We start from the raw sequence: 23,153 nt of genomic DNA on the forward strand, positions 1-23,153 counted from the left end.
TGCCAAAAGTCAACATATGGGCATAGCAGACGATAGAAACGTGCCTGGTACAGCTTCTAAATTCTGATGCTTACTGCACAGCCAAGCTTGGCTTTATCTGCTGAATCCTCAGCTGATTTCTCAGAGCCTGGTTAATTATTTCCAAGTGCACCGACTGGGTTGAAGCAAACCTGTTTTACTCTGTGGAGCTGGCTTCTGAGGATGTGGGCTAGAGCCAGCAGTAGCCTCGGAAACACACAGTACAGCTGAGAAACATGTTCTGTGCCTTTCAGTGGCTTTTCATAACACGACTTCTCTGCTTGTACAAACAGGTGTCAGCCATAGAAACCATGACAGAGAAACTGGAGAGTTTTGCAGCCATGAAAACAGACACTGGCACATCCCTGCAGCCCCTCCCGCATCACTCCTTCAACTTCCGGTCCCCGCCCCCTACGCTGTCAGACCCCATCCTGCGCAAGGGCAAGGAGCGCTATACCTGCAGGTAAAGAACAGGCACTGCCAGTGGAACTAACCCGAGTTGCTCCGTTTGGGATTATGGTTCCATACTTGTTAAAGCAACGTCCAATACAGACATGTTACGGGGCACGTGGAGGAGTTAACCATCTCCACTGGGGTGTGGAGAAAAGATACACAGAGCAGAATCTGAGAAGAGGATGCTGGTGACATATTAATTTTAAAACTGATGGTTTTTGTCTGAAGAAAATTCAGCATCCTCCTTTCACCTAGAGCCTTAATCTAGCAATTCTCAGGCCAAATAGAATTTTCTAAACCAAATTTATGTGGGGGGGGGCTCAAATAAGGCTTTATAATGCAAGCTCATTGTAGCCTCAACTATCCGAAACTTTGCCACTTAACATGATAATTTATGCAGCAATATGTCAAATGTAGGCACAGTCACAAAAATATTTCTGGATCCATTCCACCTGCAAAACCCCATATCTGAGCATGCATATTGAATAACAATAATCTCTGTCTACACACCCATATTTTTATGTGCAATTACCAATTTTTATGCCAATTCCCATTGCATTTTTGGGAGGGTGGATGCATCCATTTTGTCCACAGTTCACATTTAGTCTTTAGTCCGAGATTTTACTTAGCTATTTAGAAATCCCTGGAGTCTATTATTCATCATGTAAATCCATCCTGGTTCATGTTCCCCATGACATTAACTGTCAGATTTTGCAGTGGCAGAATTTTAAAGCTTTATTTGCTATTATCGTGGTGCATTCTCTGTGTGTAAATATATCCACTCCTCCTTTTGTGTTTATTGTGAAATCCAGTTCCCTTTCTTATTTTCCTGCTTTCTGGTCTCTTACCACTTCCTAAAGCTGAACCACCTGGTTCGGAGCAGATGGTCACACCTGCAGTAGTTCTTCCAGACAATGGTAACTTATAGTCATGTAATGATGGGTATTTGATCCTGCTTTCCTGTTCATTCTCAGCATTTGAGCATAACCAATTGTCTTTTGCCCTTTTCCTTTTAGTCTGCATCTTAAATACAATTGATTGTACCAGCTTCTCCTGCACTTTAATAGTGTGTTGTTGCACAGGTCATTTGAGAAAGGATAATGTTGTCATTTGGGAATGTTACCAAAATAAGTGACAGAGAGTAGGGGGGTGAAACAGAATGTTATGAATTGGCCTTGTATTGCAGAGCATTAAGGCACTCATGGTTACTTTGACTTTTGCCTTCCTAGGTACTGTGGTAAGATCTTCCCCCGGTCAGCGAATCTGACAAGGCATCTTCGGACACACACAGGAGAACAACCGTACAGGTGATACTCTTGTCCAGATAATATCCCTTCCCTACATGTTGAGGGCCTGGTTCATCGCTGTGCCATTCCCTTGATTTCAGTAACGTTAGCCCTGCACAATGCTGTAGAAACGTAGTATTACACATAATGATTAACACTCTCATTATCCATTCACTTCAATGAGAACTGAAGACTGTCTTTGAATATTCAACTGTTTTGTAGGGGTTGCCAGTGAGCTTGCTGTTGGGTTTAGCTAGATTAGTTTTCTTCTAATGTTAGGCAGAGGTGCCTTGAATAACAGATTATTGAGCCTTTTTTGTATATCTTGTTTGAAATCTAAATAAGTAAATAAATATGAACTTAGTCAGTATGAAAGTATTGATCATCATAAGTAAAGGGCCACTTCAGTCTGCACTTGTGTGTGCACAAAATGGCATGTGTGCAAACCCACACACACCCTTTTTATACCTGTTTGCCCCGCCGGGGCACACTGAAGTGCTAGAAGCTTTGTATGCAAAATCCACTTGGTGCAAATGTTTGAAAATTTAGTAGAGCTAGCTGGAAAAATTTATATTTTTCACTGAAAAATGATGGTGGAAAAATTTGCCAAACTTTTTTTCCTTTCAATTTTTCAATTCATTTTATCGGTTGCTCACAAAAATTTAGAAAAAAATGTTTGTAGGCATATGTACATGCAAAACTGAGCTCACACAAGAGAAGGACAAGTTGTGTCCTCACCAAAGTTTATCATAATATTTATCAGAATTTTCAGAACAAGTCTTGGTAACTGTTATTGAGGCTTAGCATTAATATCAACAATCCAGGTACCTTTCATTGTTGTGATGGTGTTTTAGTAATTAATACCATTGGGATCTCTACCCTCACTACAGAGACCTGTGATATTGACCACATAAAGGCAAATGTAAACAATTTTAGGAACAGCAAAAGGCCATCTGGCCATTTTTGGTGGTTTAGTTTAACTTAATGAAGTTAAACATACTGGACATTTTTGGTGGTTTAGTTTAATTTAATGAAGCGACTTTCCCCCTTATTTAAACCTTTCCAGAAGAGTTAAATTTTGATAGTAAGCATTACGTAAAGAATTATTTGTAAGGCCTTTCTAAAATGGCATATATTTTGTAACCACTCGCTATTCTTCTAATTCTTCAATTTCATTATTTGATATGGGGTGAATGAATACTGCATATTCACTCCACACCCTTGTTTCACCAAAATGCACACTCCCGATTATGCACAGATGGTGAGTCCAGTTTTCTTCCAAAAAAGGAGACATGCAACCTAACAAAGGTTAGGAAAATAAAGATTTATTTGATCTGGTCTTCTCCCAGAAAATGAGCTCTGTGTGTGTGTGTTTTTATAATAGAGGATTGACTTCTGGACAATGTTGCATTGGAATAGTACTCCTGAGAGTTAGTGCTATGTTTACAGAAGACTTTAATTATCATTGATTTTCTTTTGCTCTCTGAGAACTGCGATTTCCAACTTTAGCAACAATAATTGTTCTGAAAGCTTTTTTAGCAAACATTGACTTTGTCTGGGTAAAGGAACCTGGCTGATTCTCAGGATTTTTTTGTTCTTGTTGCAACTTTTCTTTTGATTCTTTAAGCAGTTCCTGTGTTCACGCTTGTAATTTGGAAGATTATTTAAACTCACATGTGCACAAACATGAACAAAACCACCTACATGGAACACAGACCCAGAGATACAAATGTACATGCACAAATACAGAAGCAGTCTTGTTAGAGCAAGAATTAGCAAATCAGGAGATGTAGGTTCTGTTCCTGACTGCCACTGATAAACTGTCTCACCTTTGGCAAGTCACTTTACCTGTCTTAGTTTCCCCATCTGTAAAATGGAAAAAATACATTACATGATGGGAGCTAATTAACTAAAGTTTGTACAATGTTTTGAAATTTTAAAGTGCTACTTATTTTGTTACTGAGCCACACATACTAATGTACTGTACATATGTATTTAAAAGCAAAATGGCTAAAGATGATTTGACTGTATCATGACATGTGCACATCTATGTGATACAGCGGATTTAGGTGGCATTCTTTCCTATTTACAGTTCTTTTCCCCCATCTGGTCTAAAATTCAACAGTATGTTTCAGAACCCAAGAATAAAACAAAGCAATCAAACTTAACTATTTCAATTTCCTTCAGAGGAGGACAAAATAAGTTTGGCTTATTGTGAAATAATGTCAAACTTCTCTGGCAACTCAGGTAGTAAAAAAACAGGGCTCTGTCATCCTTCTCCTTGGACTGCAAGGCAAGATTCAGAAGAAGCAGGTTTTTTTAATGACCCTCTTACTGTTTAAAACACAAGAATACAAGGGTGTTTTGTGGGGGCTTTCCCCCTCCTGCTTTGAAACTACATAAAACCAGAATCAAGAACAAGCAAAGGCCATTTGGTTCAACAAGGCTTATTCCCTCTTTCAAAAGTCCATTCCCTCCAGGATGCCATCTAATTGATTCTTGAATTACACCCAATCCTGGAGCCTTGGCAACCTTGCTGTTACGTTGTTCCCTAGATCTGCGATGCTTTCTATAAAGATGTGCTTCCTGACGTCTGTTTTGAATTTGTTTTTCTTTCATTTCCTTTTCGGCCCCCCCTGTCCTGTTGTCTGCACTAAGTTGAAACTAACAGCTACAGCTGACATTTACCATGTCATTTAAGATTGCGTATAGGTCAATAAAAATCTCTTCTTTCTTGTTTTCTGTTAAAGACCCTGGGCTAAATGCATCTCTGGTGAAACTCCACTCAAGACTGGGAAGTTACATAGGGAAGGAATATGGACCCATATGTTTACAGGCTTTTACTGTCTTTACAGCCCATGTTATTGAGTCTTCAAATAAATGTAAAGTTTTACAAGTGGAATCATGTTACTTATAGTGTAGTAAGAACAAGGCACCATCATATCCCAGTTGTGATTTAATCAGAGTATCTTAGTTCCATGGTGACTAGCTCCGTTACACAATGTTATACATCATTGTTCTATCTGCTTTTGCCTCTCCTACTGGCTTTTTAAACCATGTCTCCGTATTCCCTGAGCTCTGAAGGGTTGTCCACTATTTCTCTGAGATCTTTCTCAAAGTTCCCCGGCTCTGGCTCATTGCTATCCATCATTTGTTCCTGCTTATTATTTTTGAGCCTGCTGGTGTATTATTTTAAATTGCTCAGCAATAAATTTCACTGGCAATTTGTCAGTGCGTTTACAAACCAAATGCAACTCCTTTTGTGTTCTATGTTCCTTCAGCCTCTGCATTTACCTCTTCCCTAAATTTAAAGTTGGTCTCTCTGTCGAGGTAATTTATTTAGATTAAAACCAGCAGAGATCCAAGTTCTGACCCCTCTGGGACCACATTTAATACAGTACGTCTCCCTCGTCCCTGCACTCACAGACATTAGAAATACCTCCCTTCACATGTCCCTCTGTTTTCTGTTTTTTTAACAAGCTCTTTATCCATTCTCCGTATCCTACCCTGGATCCCCATAGCTCATAGTTAAAGCAAGGGCCTGTCAAGCGAACTTTTCAAAGGCTTCCTGAACATCTAAATAAACTGACAAACATGGGGCCAAATCCTTCTTGCTTTACTCATGCATACTCCCTTTGAAGTCCCTGGAACTTCTCATGTGAGTAATGTGAGCCGGACGTGGCAAGTAGACCTACAATAACAGCAGCAGCAGTAAACAATTATATTATGGTAGCAGTCAGAGGCCCCAGTGAGGACTGAAGCCCTATTGTGTCAGGCACTGTACAAACACAGATAAGAGGCAGTCACTACCCCAAATGGCATACAGTCTAAAAGACACAGAGCAGACAGAAGGGATTGGGTTATAACATACGAGCAATTGGCACCACTTGGGGAATTACATGTTTGGATGGGGTTTAATTTTTTAACTGCGGGTAGAGGTCGGGTGAGGAATGGTAGAGTCAGGAAGAGTAAGGGAGCAGGAAAAGGAAGGCCGGGGAAGGAGTTCTCACCAATCTAGTCACGCTCAGCAGGCAGGGTGGTGTGGGGAGCTCTAAGGAGGGATTTGAGGGAGGATGAGGAATAAGCTGTATGGGTTTTTATCAAGGAGTATTTCCAATCCACAAGACACTGACTGGTGGACAGCAAAGGCTGGTGTCGCTGCCTGAGTGAAGGAGGGAGATGCTAAGGAGAGGTTATTAGAGCAAAGTGGGGCAGGGCTCAGTTGTGAAGAGCCTTGAACACAAAGACAAGAAGCTTGTGTTTGGTGTGGAGGTGACGGAGCAGCTAGTTAAGAGCTACTTGGAGCGCAGTGGCCAGAGTAGTGGTAGTCAGAGCATGTGGCTGGAGCAGTAGCCAGAAGGCTAGTCTTACCAGCATTTGGAGCGGACCTTAGGGGGGCAAGTTTGCAGAAGTCAAGGCCAGAGAGGTAGAAGCTTCTGCATTCAAGAAGCTAAATGACCTGTGTCCCTTTCTAGAGATCTGTGTCATTCTACAGTGTCCCTGTCCCCTTCCTTTTTATATTGCTAGAAGCCTGAAGCCAGGGTAAGGGTTGATGTACCTTCGAATCAAAACAGGAGTGACCTTGGGGTGTTGCTTTCCTGCACTTCCAGTGACGTTTGACCTGCCGGTGTGATCTGTGGTCATACCCACTGTGGGAACTGCCAGAGCTATGGTGTGTGTGCCCCTCCCTCCTCCCAAACACTCTCACCCATGGACAGCGTCCCTCAAATCCCTTGATTAGTCAAACCTTGTGAATTTCTGAGAATTTCTCCATTGTTTTACAGCACACACATTGTTCGAACTCAATTTCTCAGTGTGACGGCCTGTTCTTTGGAAGCGGCAGTTGTTCATTCAGCTAATAGAGAGTTTCTTGGAGTGGCTTAACATGCTTTTGGGTTGGTTTAATTGGGGGGTTCCTGCCAATTTTAGCATCACCTTTGTTTATTTATGGTGTGGTTAGCTCTGTGTGTAGGTGGGTATTGTGTACATACAAAAATATGACACTGATGAGCCAAAAGGCATACGTTCTTAATTGTCCTTTCTTACTATAGTTCCAAAGAATAGAAAACAAAGAGGAAGAATTGGTAGCCAGGTGTCTATGGAATAATCGGGACATGTTGTTATTTGGACCTTTTAATCTTGATTACAAGAAGTCATGAGCACCCTCATCTTCAGGTGGCGTCAGTAGAAGCCGCAGATGCTCAATATAAATATAAATCAGACCCTTCAATTTGGGGGAGGGAAAGGGCGCTGTACAAAACTTGTGCATGTTGAGTCATCAATACAGAACATGGGTTTTTTGGCTTTCTTGTTGTCAACAAAAGCAAGCGTCCAAAGAGGCAGCGTGCTCTGTTTTCATCGCTGAGTCAGTTTGCATGTTGTAAGAGTTGAGTTAAAAAAAGAAATGTGTTTGGAAAAGAATTTTGGAGAAAGGCAGTTTGAAAAAAATGTGATAAAGCAAAAGACTGGGTGCGTTTCCTCGTGTGTTGAGGATGAAGTTACATTATAGCTAATGTCTTGATCCTCATTTGTGATTTAACAGTAGGGAACACAGAGGTGGATGTGGAATCCATAAATATTTGGAGGGAGAGTTTCATATATACTGTCTATCTCTGTTACTTCCAACAATAATATGAATATATTTTTAGAGACCAAGCCACAGGCACAGCTGCAGCACATCCAGAAGGTGTGTGTGCCACCCTAGCATAGATTTTTGACACTTCCACATCTCCCTCATTTGAATCTTTTATGTTTTTTAAAAAAACAACATTATGTCTTACTGGTGGGCTGAATCTAGTTTCAGAGCTAAATGGTACAACCGAGTCCAACCCTGATTGCCTTCCTCACACCCAAGGCCTCTCACTGAAGTAAATGGGACTAGGAACATTCAGAAAATTAACAAGACTTGGCCAACAGCAGGGTTTATGTTGTGTTCTGCAGGAGCTGGGTTTAATGGGCCAAATTTTGCTTTTGGTTATGCCCGTATATATCCAGAGCAACTCCCTTTAAAGTAAGTATAGTTACTCAGGATTTATGCTGGTGTGAGTGCAGAAATTGGTCCAGAAAGTTTAAACGATTTGCAAAAGTCCACAGAGGAGAAAGAATTCCACTGTTGTTGCGGATTGTGGTGATGGGACTTGGGGAAAGGAAACTTGATGAGATTCAGACTGATATAAAAAGGACTTAACATTTGATATCTTCAATATTGAAACCCTTCCTTGTGGCTCAGAGCTGCCCTCTTCAGTAAGTTAGGTACATTCTTGTTCCTCAATACAAGTGAGTGCAGAGGGTTTGGGCTCACAAAGCCATTGCATTTGCAAAAGCCTCTATACTCCTACTTTGTTTCAAAGACATTGAACATAAAGTGTGTTGGAGCGTAGTTTGGAAATGAACTGCTGACACATCAACTGTGGGTTCTGCAGAGACTTATTTGAAAGGGAGAATCTTTCCCAATGCTCTTTTCCATGGCTCCTTACATTCACTAACTTCCCACCAATGGGTAGGTTTCCTCCACCTTTACAAATGCCATTTCTGGTTTGCGTGATCATTTGCTAAATAAATCATAGTTTTATTTTTAGATTGCATATACTCCTTAGGGCAGGGAGTGCATTTCCCTCTGTGTCTGGAGATTATTTTGCAGATGCTGGGTACTACCACAATATACATATTAATTAATTATTTTAAATTATATTCTAATAGGCCTACACCTCGAGCGCCTCTTTGTTCCTTCAGCCCTTTAGAAATTTCACAAAAAATTACTAGCCTATTTTATCTCCAAATGACTGTCACTTGTAAATCTACGAGTTAATGGGCTTTTCTTTCTCTTCCTTTCTATCTCCTTCTCCCCCTTCTTCTTTCTTTACAAAATAAGAAACCTGAGAGACATAAATTCTCCTTTTGTGGTGGTACATGGAAAAGTAATTATTTACTTTTAAGTTCCTATTTGTTTGGACTGGCTAACCTCTTAATTAATCCTAACCCCTTCTTTCTGCATCTTGAATAATACTAATATCAGAATTGTCTGAGATGATTAATGCCCCATGCTTTCCAGGTCCACAGTCAAATAAAGATTTATAGAGCAATGTTTGATGGTAGGTTTTTTTTCCCCCTTCGGTTGCACTCATTGGCATTTGCTTCTATTTTTCAGGTGTAAATACTGTGACAGGTCATTCAGCATTTCCTCTAACCTCCAGCGGCACGTTCGAAACATCCATAACAAGGAGAAGCCATTCAAATGTCACCTGTGTAACCGATGCTTTGGGCAGCAGACCAACTTGGACCGACACCTTAAGAAGCATGAACATGAGAATGTGCCAGGTAGGGAGTCAACCCTGCTGTGTAATTCTGTTCGGGACACTGGAGAGAGAAATCCTCAGTTTAAGTCACTCTGGGTCACATGTGAGAATCTTCATGGAAATATCCATTCTTGTACATGAATATTAGTGGTCAGCAAAAGAAAAATATTTATTTTAGATGTTGCATTTCTAAAATTACAAAGAAATGTGTTTGTGTATCTCTGTCTCTCACTCACTCACACACACACACAAACTTTTTTAAAGCTGAAATAATATATTTTTAGATGCTCACATAACGGAAGCAGATAAGTTGTTTTTCACATAAGCAAAAATCTAACAAACCAACCCCACAAAGAGAGAGAAGGAACCTGTGTATTGAAACCCAATATATGAACTATCAGCCAAGAAGAAATTTCTTCAAAAAGCTACAAGCAAATAGAAACAGAAGTTTATAATGAATTCTTCTTCTCCAATGTTTTTATACCGTAAATGCCAGTAATACTGAACTGTGTATGTGACAGTACGAACTTGACGTATTATTTAGAACTGCTAACTCCATAGTAACAGAGAGGAAGCGTGGTGCAGTGCTTTGGGTCGGGACTTCGGAGACATGGATTCTGTTTCCTGCTCTGTCCCAACCTCCTTGTGTAACCTTGGGCAAGTCACTTATTAAAGGTATTGAAGCCCCATAAGACTTTTCAAAAGTGCCCTGGGCATGTTTGAAAATCTCATTAGGTGCCTATCTGTACCTTTAGGTGCCTAGATACTTTTAAAATTCTGGCCCTTCAGTTCTCCATGCCTCCGTTCCTGCATATGTCAAATGGGAACCATAACTACCTGCCCACAGTGCTGTGATGATAAATTCATTAAAGCTTGCGAGGTGCTCAGATACTGCAGTAGTGGGGGGGCAGATAAGAAAATAAGAACATAAGAATGGCCCTTCTGGGTCAGACCAAAGGTCCATCTGGCCCAGGATCCTGTCTTCCGACAGTGGCCAGTGCCAGGTGCCCCAGAGGGAATGAACAGAACAGGTAATCATCAAGTGATCCATCCCCTGTCGCTCATTCCCAGCTTCTGGCAAACAGAGGCTAGGGACACCATTCCTGCTCATCCTAGCTAATAGCCACTGATGAACCTATCCTCCATGAATTTATCTAGTTCTTTTTTGAAGCCTGTTATGGTCTTGGCCTTCACAACATCCTCCGGCAAGGAGTTCCATAGGTTGACTGTGCACTATGTGAAGAACCTAGGATAGCTAGATAACAGTACTTAATAATATTTCCCGTCCCTGTACAGATACTAATTATGTCTCTCTGTGCACATTCACTTTTGGAAGATATCACTTTTTCTGCCAAGATTTTTGTTTCCTGAAACTTTCTTTCAATGTAAATTCTTACCATGCAGTAAATGCTTTATTGCGTTAATTTTCCTCCTTGTTTTCTGTTGAGAGCAGTGTTGGCAATATCTGATTCTTTCTCCTGTCCCTTGTCCCCTGTGCAGTGAGCCAGCACTCTGGAGTCATTACTAACCACCTTGGGACCAGTGCCTCCTCCCCAAACTCGGAGCCAGACAACCATGCACTTTTAGATGAGAAAGAGGACTCGTATTTCTCTGAAATCAGAAATTTTATTGCAAATAGCGAGTTGAATCAAGCATCAACTTTAACAGATAAAAGGTAAACAAACAAAGCCACACTAATGGACACTTCTTACCAGACTGTTCAAAGGCTGGCCAGCCATCTGCATGTTCAGGGCTTGATTTCAAATAGTCTGAAGAGATTAGAGTAATAATGAGAATCCCGCAAGGCACTCAACTTAGACTCCTTATACAGAGCGTCCCAATTCTTTTCTGTTTGTGGCAGAAATTACACAAGAACGGCCATACAGGATCAGACCAAAGGTCCATCTAGCCCAGTAGCCTGTCTTCCAACAGTGGCCAGTGCCAGGTGCTTCAGAAGGAATGAACAGAACAGGTAACCATCAAGTGATCCATCAGGTTAGCAGAAAAGCCTTGGAAAGCTCTGTAAAAGAAGTCTAAGTCTCTAAGGAGCCAAAGTTCCTGTCACAGAATGAGTGGTACAGCTCAAACTGGTGTGCAGCGTGTGAGGAAAGGAAGTGCTGTCTTTGGGAGCGAGTGTAAGTGGAGGACCCTCCCATGAGCACAGAATTCAGTGGGGAAGGGCACTACTGAGGAAGAATCAGACACTCATCATATGTCAAGAGGTTCACTTTTCAAAACTCAGCCTTGGTTTAAGAGTCTGGTCTTCTTTGACTTTCATGATACACAGACGTTTAGTTTCTTGTTTGCCTCTGGGATCAATATTGTTCTTGGGAGAGTTCTGCAACTCCTCTTGGTGCATTTCTACTCCAGAGGCCTGGCCACCATATATCTTTAATTCCTTTCATCACCCAGCTCCAAGTGTCACAGAGTCCAATGCGGCACGGGAAAAGCCACGGCACCAAGTCTCAGAGCCCAGGCTCCCATCCCAGCAGGAAGGTCTACACTGCTATTTTTAGCTCCATGAGCCCCAGTCAATTGGCCCAGGGTCTGAGAGTTGTTGCCCCGGGTTTTCCTTTGCAGTGTGGACATACCCTAATGTACCTTCAGTGTGAAACCACTCGAGCCTGGGGAAATGGCCACAGAACAATTAGTGGAGGCAAATTTGGAGCAAATGCAGCTTTGCGGGAGCTGATTGTATTCTGCAGTGTTATCCCCAATACGAACGACTTGTGAAAACCTCATTCTCCCCTACCTAAAAATATCCGTTATTGCTGAACTGTCCCCCTCCAACCACTCAGACCATCTCACCGAAGCCAGGAGATTGCTAAAGGAGCACAGAAGCACCAGATCTGGGTTTTGGTTCAAGACTGCCAGCAGGGATGAGGAGGAATGTACCGTCGTAGGTGTCAGTAAAGCCACGTGTGTAATGACTTGGTTTTTGACCCTGCCTGGATGGAAATAAACCGAGTGCTGTGTTCCATCGCTGAGGCTGAGCTTAGACCTCAGCATGGAAGCAGACGTAGGTAAATGGCCTCACCCTTTTCACCTGAAACATGATCCACATAAAAAAATCCCCCTCCCATCAAAGAGAGCCCTTCAGAACAGGCTCATTAATGGCAGTGGCTTAACAGGAAATGTGGCCCAGATCCACCAAAGTGCAGCCCCTTCAGAAAACTATCGCCCTCTCCCCATATAGATGCTTCCAACAAGCCCCTTCCCACCCAGACTCCCTTTTCAACCTCTCATAGCTTGTTTGTATAGAATAGACATGAGCTCTCTGTCCTTCCACACTTTGCACTCCTTGGGCCAAATTTAGACCTCTGGTGAGTGCCGCTAGCTTCTGTGGAACTGCACTGGCTCACAGCAAGTCTTAATTTGTCCCTTTGACTTCCCCCTTCATCCCCTTCCCATCAAAAGTCACTTGGCATCTCGGGCTCACTGCTACATTGAGTCCCCCTTCCCAAGTAGAGCTGGGTGAATAACGTCATTTTCAATTTAATGGCTATTTCAAAAAGGAAAAAAAAATTGTTTCACATAGGACAGGAATATTTTAGAAATTTCTGGCAAACTGAAAAGTTCAAAAAAATTGCTTTGGGTTGAATGAAACATTTCAGTTCTGTTCTTCACTCTGCTATTCTTTAACCCTTTTGATATTTAAAGTAAAATTAAAAGAAATTTTTAAACAAAGTTGTTTCAAACAAAAAAAAATTGAAATGTTTCAATAGAAAAAAATTTCCAATCAAAATGTTTCCTTTTTTTCAGATTATTTTTTCCTTTTTTGGTAGGAGGGGGGAAGTCCCCAAATCAACAATTAGGTGAAACTGACCAGAATTTGCCAAATGTTTAGATGTTGCCAAATGTTTATTTTTTCCTGGGGAAAAAAAGTTTGGTGTTTGCCCAGCGCTATTCCTATGGCTCCCTTCGTTTTCTCCATCACTCATGAACCCAGCCCTGGATATTCTGTTGCGTTCATAAACAAAGAACAAATTGTGCTGATGCTGGATGATTACGCTGCATTCAGCGCTGAACTTACCAGCAGGCCAGCCTTGTGTTCTTTGCCAGTGCTACAGTTGTGACAGTCTTTTAGAACTTTACATGTGGAATGAAACACTTCACTTCACCAAGGATGCTTGTAAACATGTGAAATTTAGACATGTTTTCCATTTCGTTCCCTACTCTGTTGCCTTCATCTCAGCCCTGAAAGCAAGATAAAGTAACCCCATCTCAGATACAGACTTCTCACCAGAGCTTTTGTTTAGATTGCACACGTGGAAATAAAATGGGGGGGGGGAAGGTTCACTGTATTTCCTGAGGGAAATTAGGAATCTTTCAACCTTGCCTGATATAGACAAAAAAATAGACAAGAGGAGAACTCCTTCGAAGGCTGGTATAATTGATCCAGAGGGAGAATCAAATTTGGGCCTGTACCTTAAAGAAAATCGATCAAAATTCTCTAAAACAAACATGCTGATGATGTGTTTAGACTGAGTGACAAGATCCAGGGCTTGGAAAACATCTGAGTTTCCCCTTAATTTTTTAAATCTTATTTTGACTGAGTGATATTTAATCTACAGGGGAACCCAAAAGCACATTCTGTGTTGTACAAATGTCACTCCGTTCCAGAGCCAGTTGTAATTATGTCCCTGCTGCTCTGTTGTTTTTACAAATAACCATTCAATGCTGATACCAAGTTTGAAAGCTTTTTTGTTTTGGTTTAAGAAAAAAGCTAAAAATGTTTGTATGGGACCTCCATGTAATTAGTGTAACCTACATTCGACAAAAGCAACAGGACAATGATGTTCCTGATTTTATAATTAATTTGGTTGTGGAAACTTTCTTGATGAAGATGTTAAAATTAAACTTCTATCATTCGATCTAGCAGCATCTCAGACTGTTCCAACTACATATTGTTACCAAATGGGATCTTGTTCTCTTAACCTGGTTTGTTTTATTTTGCTGACAGCTTACTTACTCTTATGTCCATATGGGTATAGCAAGGGGCAATGGGGCAAAAGAAGATGTACGTTGGCCGTTAGGGAAAGTTTGTAATGAAACCTATCCCAATGTGGAGCTTTGTTGATAGGCGAGTGGTTATTTTGATACTATAAGCACAGAGATAAACATGGCCTTTGGCCCACAGAAGTTACAGTGCAAAGGGTGAAGATACTTAAAACCAGGCTGGACAAAATCTAGTTTTAAGAATGGAATATATTTGACACACTCCATTAGCTCTTAGACACTGTAGAGAACAATCTTGCATTGGTAAGGAATAGCTTATCTAATAGGTATTTTCTGTCCCCAGCCATTCTGAACCATAAATAACAAATAAATGGTTAAATGCCTGAATCTTGCACCAAAATGGCAATGCAATTGCTGCTATCAACTGACATCTTGGTTCCTTCCCCGGTGCTCAAACATTCCAGGCCAGAAATCCAAGACGTTGATAGCAACTCCCAGTGTCATGGGATAGCAAATGAGAAACCAGAAGATGTGGATGAGGAGGAGGAAGAATTGGAGGAGGAAGATGACGACAGCTTGACAGGGAAGTCACAGGATGAAACAGTATCACCCACGACGGAGCCCCAAGGAACGTTTGAGGATGAGGAGGATGAAGAGCCCACATCCCTCACCATGAGCTTTGACCATACCCAAAGGTGGGTGGGGCCATTTCCTCTGGGAAGCACAATGGGGTTAGATTTCTCACCCTGTGTCATTAGCAGGTCATGGGTGGTATCACTTTATTTTTCAAACCATGAATCATACCTCCAGTTTGCCCTAGGAACTTCATTTTCACCATGGTGGAGAGCACAAATAAATAAACTGAAATGCAAAAATATAAGAAGACAGATACACAAGGCCTGAAAAATGCAAAGCGGGAAAGGCAAACAGTTAGCACATGAAAAAACCAGCCTCCTCAATGTATCATGAACTCTTCTACCTGACACAGTGTCAATGTCTCAATTTTTAAAACCCTGTTCAGTGAAAAGAGAGCTGATGCAAGGAAATCTAGATAATGGCAGTTTTCCACTACCCCACCCATGTTATCTGCAGCAAAATGGCAGCATCCTCTTGTCTCAGGATATAAGGCCTTGCATTAATTTCAGATGAGATGGTGCGGCTGGCCTTTGTGTGGGCAGAGTGGATGTGTCCCCATGCCTTTGTTTGCTTTTTGTGCCATCCATGCTGTGCACCCTGGTTCATAAACCACCAGGAAGACACTTGCAGGTACAAAAAGGACACTTTTGAAACATTTAATTGGTATTCTGTTTTACTCAGGTGCCTATCCAGGTTGATAATACAAAGCATCCCAGTGTAAAGCTGTGTAAACAAAAATAGGCAACTATCTGCTGCAGACGTAGTTTACACTATGAGGTAGAACATTAGCGTGAAAGAACCCTAGGATAACTGTACATTAGAAAGCGCAATAAACTATAGCAGTGTTTGATTGTAAAGATATAAACAATGGTGCAAAATGGAATCCACTCCTTCTGTTAGCTCTCTTACCGACTTGCCTTTCACAAAATCTGTTGCTTTGCATCCATGAGCTGGCATGCCAAAGTTCATCCAAAGTATGCTCCTGTAGATAGGGCAGGAAATCAGGCTTCTATACGTCACTCTGCCATTGACTCACTATGCACTCTAGCATTTAAGTTACTTTAAGCCTAAATGTTCAGGAAAAGTCTATTTTTGACTCTCAGTATTTTCAGAGGGGAGGAGCACCTGCAACTCCCACTGACTTCCATTGGGGTCGTTGGTGTTTGGGAAAATCAGGCCGTAAGTATCTAAAGTTGGTCCAAAACATTGGGCACTCAACATTGAAGTCCACTATTGAAATCATAGATCTTAGCCTCTCTTGTGCCACAGGTTTCTATCCACTAATGATGCTTTGATATCTATGGATGAAAAGTGCCATATCATGCAAAGTATTATTATATTCAAAGGGTTTTTTCAGTGTGTCAGTGTTTTCCAATTAAGCCTATTGTAAACCCTGGGGAATTTGGTGCAGTAGCTCTATTCCCCCAACTTTCGGGAATAGCTAGTAATCAGGCATCTCTGAATCGGAGACCAGAATGAAAATGGTAACCACACAACATATGGTAGCACTAATGCTTGAGATGTACGTGCGTAACCATGCATTCCACTTTTTCTTTGCTCCTTGCATCATGTGCATTTTTTGGTCCACCTGTCTGTCTGTCTCTTCATGCATGTGGCTTGTGAGAACCCCATGGTATGTGCATGCAGGCACTGAGTTAGCAACACACACATTGGTTAGACTGTAAACGGTGAGATGAGCTAACAACAGGTCAACCCCTTCCCCTGGTCATTGGTACAGGTGTATTGAGGAGGACGAAGCCGGCTTGTTAGATTTGGAGCAGATGCCGAATTTTGGGAAGGGGCTGGATCTTCGCAAAGCAGCCGAGGAAGCATTTGAAGTTAAAGATGTGTTTAATTCCACCTTAGACTCTGAGACAATAAAACAGACTCTGTACAGGCAGGCTAAAAACCAGGTAGGTATATGACAGAACATTTTATCGAGCTTACCTCCAGCATTTAGCATGGGATTATCAAACAGCTGGGTTCCTTTAGCCAAGTCTGTGTTCTGTCCATGCTGAATTGGAATTCTGATGGTGAAGACTAACTTGTAAATCACATCTGTTTGCTACCATGTTGCAGTCCAGGAAAAATAGGAGTTGGGAGGGAATTGTTAACTCATATTGTATATAATCAGTTTCACATACCCTTATAACTTTGTGGAGTGAGTGCAGGTTTATAGCTATATAGCGATGTAGTTTATCTATCTGTATCTGTCTATAGAAATGTATATAGAAATATGATAATGCAATTGTTACAAACTTTGGGCCAAATCCTCAGCTGGTATATATTGGAATATATTGGTTTCACTGGAATAATGACAATTTACACCAGTTGAGCATCTGGCCCTTTGAAACAGCAGTAAAATATAACAGGATTTAATAATAAAAACATAAAATCTGATTCAGAATTATAGTTTCTAGACTTGCTTGGAGAATTGCATCATCTTAAGCAAATTTAGAAAATGCCATTGTTTTGTGCATTAAGCTTTAAACCTAATGCCACTGCACCTTTAAGATAAAATCCCCCTTCTTATCAAAAGACATACCAGTTCAGGCACAGCAGAAGCTGATGCAGGCCTTCTTCCAAAACTCAAAACAAAATCCTGAAGTTTGAAAGAGCTTGGAAATTTTTTTTTTTTTAAATTAGCATGGCTCTGTGCTCGCTGGTTTTGCCATAAGCAGAAATGGCATGAGGGGCTCTGTTCTCATGAAGTTTGCATCCTGGTCCAAATAAAGCAGCAACAGATCTCATGAGGGAGCCGTTCTGTGAGATGTCCAGCCACATTACCAGAACAAAGAGGATACGTTGAGACAAGCTTCAGAGAAACACTCTGCACAAAACCTGCAAACTTTTTGCCATTAACCATCTGTTCTTATCTGCTTAAAAGAGGCCACATAGTTCAAATGCTTCTTTTAAGAATACCAGTGCAGGTTTGAGTATATTTACCTCTGCTTCAGGTTTTACTGGGGATGAGATTAGCTACTGTACTTGGCGTCGTTCTTTCCTCTAAGCAACAGGAATATAATACAATTTATGTTAAAGATCACCCAAAGATGCAACTAAATGCAGTTGCCTAATAGAGGTGGGTCTTTAATTAAAGGTCAAAGGGGACTGTGCTGGAAACCCTAAGGCTACTTTATAGTGACTGCTTAAGACTGGGGCCAGGAAGTTGAGGTGGGGGTTGCCTGTTGGAAGTGTGGGTATTTTGTACAGATTTGACTGCACTTAAGGGAGTATTTTGGCTATGACGAGACCACTGAAGTTCTTTTCTAGTGAAAAAAAGAGCTCATTTATACTTTCAACACAAGCCACTTGCATGCCTCTGTCTGTGTCCTTCTACTAATATGCTGAGTGTACTAACTATTTAGGCACAACTTGATTTTTCTTGATGGCAATGTTAGATCGGGCACATGATTGTTTTTTAACGTAATTTTGTAGTAAGTGAGATCTAAGACGTTACATTTTGTCAGATATGATATAACTTGGACAATTTAAAATTCTCTGCTCTGCATGTATTACGTGCAGGCAATATGGTGGGAAAATAATATTTATCTGGTCAGACCAGCACAGAAATCTTACCTTTCTATCAATTTTGGCTCACTGTCACTGTAGTATTGAAATGCACACAACCATGCAAACACCCATAAAGCAGAATGCCCTGCAGCACATACAGACGAGCATGAGATACAATGGTGAGACTGAGAACTGGATCTGAATTTGAGCTTCCTTTGGGGGAGGGGGAAGTTGTATTTGGAGTTTTGGGGAAGTTTTATTACTGTTATTTATTACATGTGTGCTAAGCACTGTACAGACATCTGCAGTAAAGAGAGCGTCCAATCTAGGGCCCCTAGCCTGCAAAGATTTATACACGTACTTAACGTTACACACCATGGGTAATTCCCTAGATTTTAACTCACAATGTGCAAAGTTCAGCACATTCATAAATCTTTGCAGGATCAGGACCTGGGTTGTGACAAGATGCAAAAAATGAATGAGACAAACAAAAGTGGAGGAGAAGAAGGCCTGGGTAGCAGCAAAGCAACCAAATTACTCTACAGAAAGCCGTGGTCTCTGTGCATTCACAGACTAGGCTTTGTCGGCTGGTAGTGCTGCAATGAACACACACAGTCATGCCTGCAAACACACACCATGCTTACACTGCCAAATGGACATACACAACTTCACACACGCTCCAGCTCCCTCCAGACACAATGGAAATGCTCAGTAAATGAAACAACATGCCATGCACAAGCTCATCTCCACTGAGTCACTTTTGTCTTATATATCTGAACCCCCATTTACACTTCTCCTTTTACGAGTCAACAATAACTTCTGAAGGCCAAAGTTTCACAGGCATGAGCTCCTGTCTTCCCCAGATGTACCGCAAAGTTATCATGCCCAGGTGGGGGGGATCGGCACGACTCAGTCAGCAATGCACACTGTTCCATATGCACTTTTAAAAACTATGTGAAAAAGAACTCCCGGGATATGTTCAGTGGGAAAAGTAATGTCCTCTAGGAGAGGGGCCTAGATGCAAGTGTCAGCATTTGTCATGAAGTGCAAGGTGCAAGGAAGGAAGCAAGTTAAACCCACTGCTGCCTGGTAAAACTCTATGGTAAGGTCCTTGGGTTTTCCTCATGTGTGAACATAAGTATTGATTGGCAGGTAGGATTCCCAGCCCACACCAAAGTGAATGGCACTGACTGTCCCCAGTTTCTGATATGTAAATCGTTGAATGATTCTATACTTCATGTGGATTATTCCAGGACCCAGGAGAGTGTATTCACCCATTCCCCTTCCTCTGCTTCTTCCCCTCCTTTAGGCTTATGCAATGATGCTGTCCCTTTCTGAGAACACTCCCCTTCACACTTCTTCCCAGAATAATCTGGATGCTTGGTTGAACATGGCAGGAGCAGCCTCAGAGTCGGGGACCTTTAATCCCATCAACCATCTCTGACGGGTCGAGAAGGCACTGGTTCAGAGTCCAAGTGAGGAGGTGGTGATGCTGTGACTGCCCTATCAGAAATTCTAGCACGCAGAAGATGGATCAGAGGGCCGCAGGGAGTCGTCTGGGCTTTTGGCTGGGAGAATAAACCTGTCACATCTACCCTACAATTCGCGAATTTGTATCTATCCACAGTTGTTGGTTTCTAATTTGTTAGAAAGAAACTCTCCAAACTGGATAGCCCTGAAGCAGCCCTAGGATTCCACCATCTCTAAGAATAGTGTAAACCATAAGTGAATTGCAATGGTGCAATCAAATACTGGTCCCTTTACAGTTACAAGACAATATAACTGAGCCAGCTGGTTTCTGCTTATAAACTAAAACTTGAAGTCATTCGACCCCTTGCCCCCCTCACACACCACATTCACTTCAGTTGAATAGCAGTCATAAGGGGGCTGGGGTGTGGTGGGGGGAGATCTAGGACTGATCCATCCCTGGTATAATTCTGATATAGTCACCAGCGTTATACCAAGGAATGGTGAATTTGACCCATTTTACTTAACTTGGCTCTTTGAAAGAGCGTGAAATTCGGCACCCCTCACAACAGCACTCATCTTTACACTGCAAAGTGTTGTTGTTGTGAGTCGTTGTTGTGGGAAGCCACGCTCCCTGACGTGCAATGTCCAAACAGGGCTAGCTTCTGCCAAGAGCACAAATAATTGGTGCAGAAGGAGCGTTGCTGGGGCTGCTCATACATGCACACAAATACATAGACAATGCCCCGTAAGCTCGACCCTAGAAAGCTACTGTGTAGTTTCTCTCCCAGAGGGTCTTTCAAATGCTCTCTCTTCAATGTTGGGGGAGAAACCTCTGCCCTGTGCCCTTGTGTTGGTTTGCTGGTGGTTGCTTATGCCAAGTACCCTGCCATCATTTACCCCATAATTTTGATAATATGGCTAAAAAAAATCCTTGTTTTTAATAACCTTATGAGTGCAGCTCAACTCCTCAAGCATGTGGCTAAGGAAATATATTTTCTCTCTGGATCTAAAATTACTTGCAATTTTTTACGGATGATTTTAAATTGCTTTGAAGTCTCAGCTCTTTTGCTGACATAAAGCAGCCTCCAGAAATCCTGTGACATTAGTTTGTGCTATTTCTACATTGTAATAACAACCTGGTGTTCTAGCTGTGATTTTTATAGGTAAAACTAAACCTGAACATAATTCTGAAAGGGGTTAGAAATATTACAAAGAATAACATTGGCTACTCTGACATTTGTAATGTGTGTGCTGAGAAATGCCTAGATATGGTGTTACAGAATCAGGATTGCCTAAAGGTAAGACAGGTGCCTGCCACCAAGTGACTTTAAGTTGAATCAGGGGTGCTACAAACTTGCCCATCTGAATGCTGCATCAGCAACTCACCTAGGAGCCTCCAGATGCTCTAAGGACCCAATTCTGTACAAGCCTGACTCTAGCAGTTTTTCCGCCGACTTCAATGGACTTTGGACCAGGCTCGAAACACTTAAAGCTGGGTGTACCACTTGTAGTAAGTGCTACACCTAGTAGTCAGTGTTTGCAGAATTGGGTCAATAGCTGACTTCAGAGAAACTTCTCACAGTAGTAAATACATCTACTAGTAAGTGTTTGCGAGATTGGGCCCCTAGTTTATTTGTGCGGGAACAGACTGCAGCTGCTCTGCTGTTGAATATGAAGATGCAGATCATGGCAGTAGAGGAGGTTCCAGCATGCAATGCTCCATCTGGAAGCAATTGCTCAGATTACAGTGGTGCATTGCATGCTGGGATTTGCAGTCCTGATGGGCCACACCTCATATTCCAGAGAAGGTCAGCCACAGGACTCAGCTGGCCCCTGGGGCTGCACCTCTGTTTGCCACTGGGGTAGAGGGAATGAAAGGATAATCAGCAACATCAAATAATTCTCCATAGTTCACCCAGGGAAAGACGACATCCCTCCTGCTAGTTTCTCCAAGTCACCATGTATATGCGCTGAAGGCTCTGAATCCAACAGTGATCTATACCCTCCCCGGTTTCAGATGTTTGCACAAAGCTCTTGACTAAGTGTAGCCCAAGAACTGACAATGTCAAAAGAAACCAGTCTCTAAGAGTCAGACGGAACATTCCTTTCCCTGGCACGTCTGCCTATGCTAACATTACAGTACTTGCCATTCACTTGGGCTTTAAATTATTCCCATAGGGGCCAATTTAAAATAATAAAATAATTGGTTTTTTTTCCTAATGGAATTTACCTTAATCTGTATATAACTTGTAATTTTTTTTCTAATTCTTTTCTTATTTTATTTCTTCCTTAACAGTATTTTTTGCATTGGATATCATTATTGTGAAGAAATAATGTTAATATAAGTATCTAGTGAAGGACCAAAATTGTGTAATTAAGGTTGTATGTTGTATGATTGATAACCAGGGAGTAGATTTTTTTATGTGCCAAATGACCCTAAATAATCCTGCTATTCTTGCTGCCGCTTTTCCCGACAATCATGTTTTGTTAAATTTGAGTTTAAATTACATTTGCATGTAGGATGTGTTCTATTTATTTCTTTTATTGTTTGGAAAAAATATCACAAGAAAACAAAAACAAAACGAAAAACCCTTCCAACATGCCCTTAATAAAAAACAAAAGAAACAAACTAAAAAGAGAGATTTCAGAGTAACAGCCGTGTTAGTCTGTATTCGCAAAAAGAAAAGGAGTACTTGTGGCACCTTAGAGACTAACCAATTTATTTGAGCATAAGCTTTCGTGAGCTACAGCTTAGTCTCTAAGGTGTCACAAGTCCTCCTTTTCTTTTTAAAAAGAGAGAGAGAGAGAGAAATAAAGCAACAAAAACTGTAAATAAAAACAACTGTGAAATTCCATATTGTAGCCAGGATGGCATGCAATGCAAATGTGCCATATTGGCGGGGGGGGGGGGGGGAATCAGTGCTTATTTTTATAAAGGAATTGAAACAAAATCCCATCAGTATAATTTTTGTTACCTATAAGCAATCTATGCCTTGTAAATACCTGAAATACAAATTGAGCAGTGTAGATGGGTAGCTGCAGGATAACACTGATTCAGTTTTCAGAGTAGCAGCCGTGTTAGTCTGTATTCGCAAAAAGAAAAGGAGGACTTGTGGCACCTTAGAGACTAACCAATGTATTTGAGCATGAGCTTTCGTGAGCTACATACATCGGAATGCATCCAATGAAGTGAGCTGTAGCTCACGAAAGCTTATGCTAAAATAAATTGGTTAGTCTCTAAGGTGCCACAAGTCCTCCTTTTCTTTTTACTGATTCAGTTGGCATTTGTAGCCATTTACAAAAGTAACTGGTATAATTTCCAAAACTAAAAGGTGGCTCTTCTAAAAATAAAATGGTACAGTATATAGCGAGGTTGTCAGCAATATTATATCACTATAAATATTCACTCTTTCGAGAAACAAACATACCCCAGAAGAACCTGCAAGGTGAAGTTTCATCCTGCAAACATGTGTAGTTTTAAAGTAAATCAATGGGACTATGTATGTGTTTGCAGGATTAAGGC

At 41.3% G+C, this 23,153-nt stretch overlaps 1 protein-coding gene across 3 annotated transcripts in view; it reads left to right on the forward strand.

The window, feature by feature from the left end:
• Nucleotides 1–22,840, forward strand: part of PRDM16 (PR/SET domain 16) — a 435,888-nt gene extending 413,048 nt beyond the window's left edge. For 2 of the 3 annotated variants that reach the window (XM_073316649.1, XM_073316650.1), the window contains exons 11-17: nt 312–481; nt 1,701–1,778; nt 8,905–9,074; nt 10,553–10,727; nt 14,476–14,706; nt 16,386–16,560; nt 19,470–22,840. In XM_073316649.1, the coding sequence (XP_073172750.1) occupies nt 312–481; nt 1,701–1,778; nt 8,905–9,074; nt 10,553–10,727; nt 14,476–14,706; nt 16,386–16,560; nt 19,470–19,604 (1,134 nt within the window). In that variant the 3' untranslated portion in view covers nt 19,605–22,840. The remainder of the gene's footprint in view (nt 1–311; nt 482–1,700; nt 1,779–8,904; nt 9,075–10,552; nt 10,728–14,475; nt 14,707–16,385; nt 16,561–19,469) is intronic. The other variant, XM_073316651.1, reaches the window with a different exon arrangement.
• Nucleotides 22,841–23,153: the final 313 nt, after the last annotated feature.

Source organism: Lepidochelys kempii, chromosome 18, assembly GCF_965140265.1.
Source record: "Lepidochelys kempii isolate rLepKem1 chromosome 18, rLepKem1.hap2, whole genome shotgun sequence".
In the NCBI taxonomy this organism is placed as follows: domain Eukaryota; kingdom Metazoa; phylum Chordata; order Testudines; family Cheloniidae; genus Lepidochelys; species Lepidochelys kempii.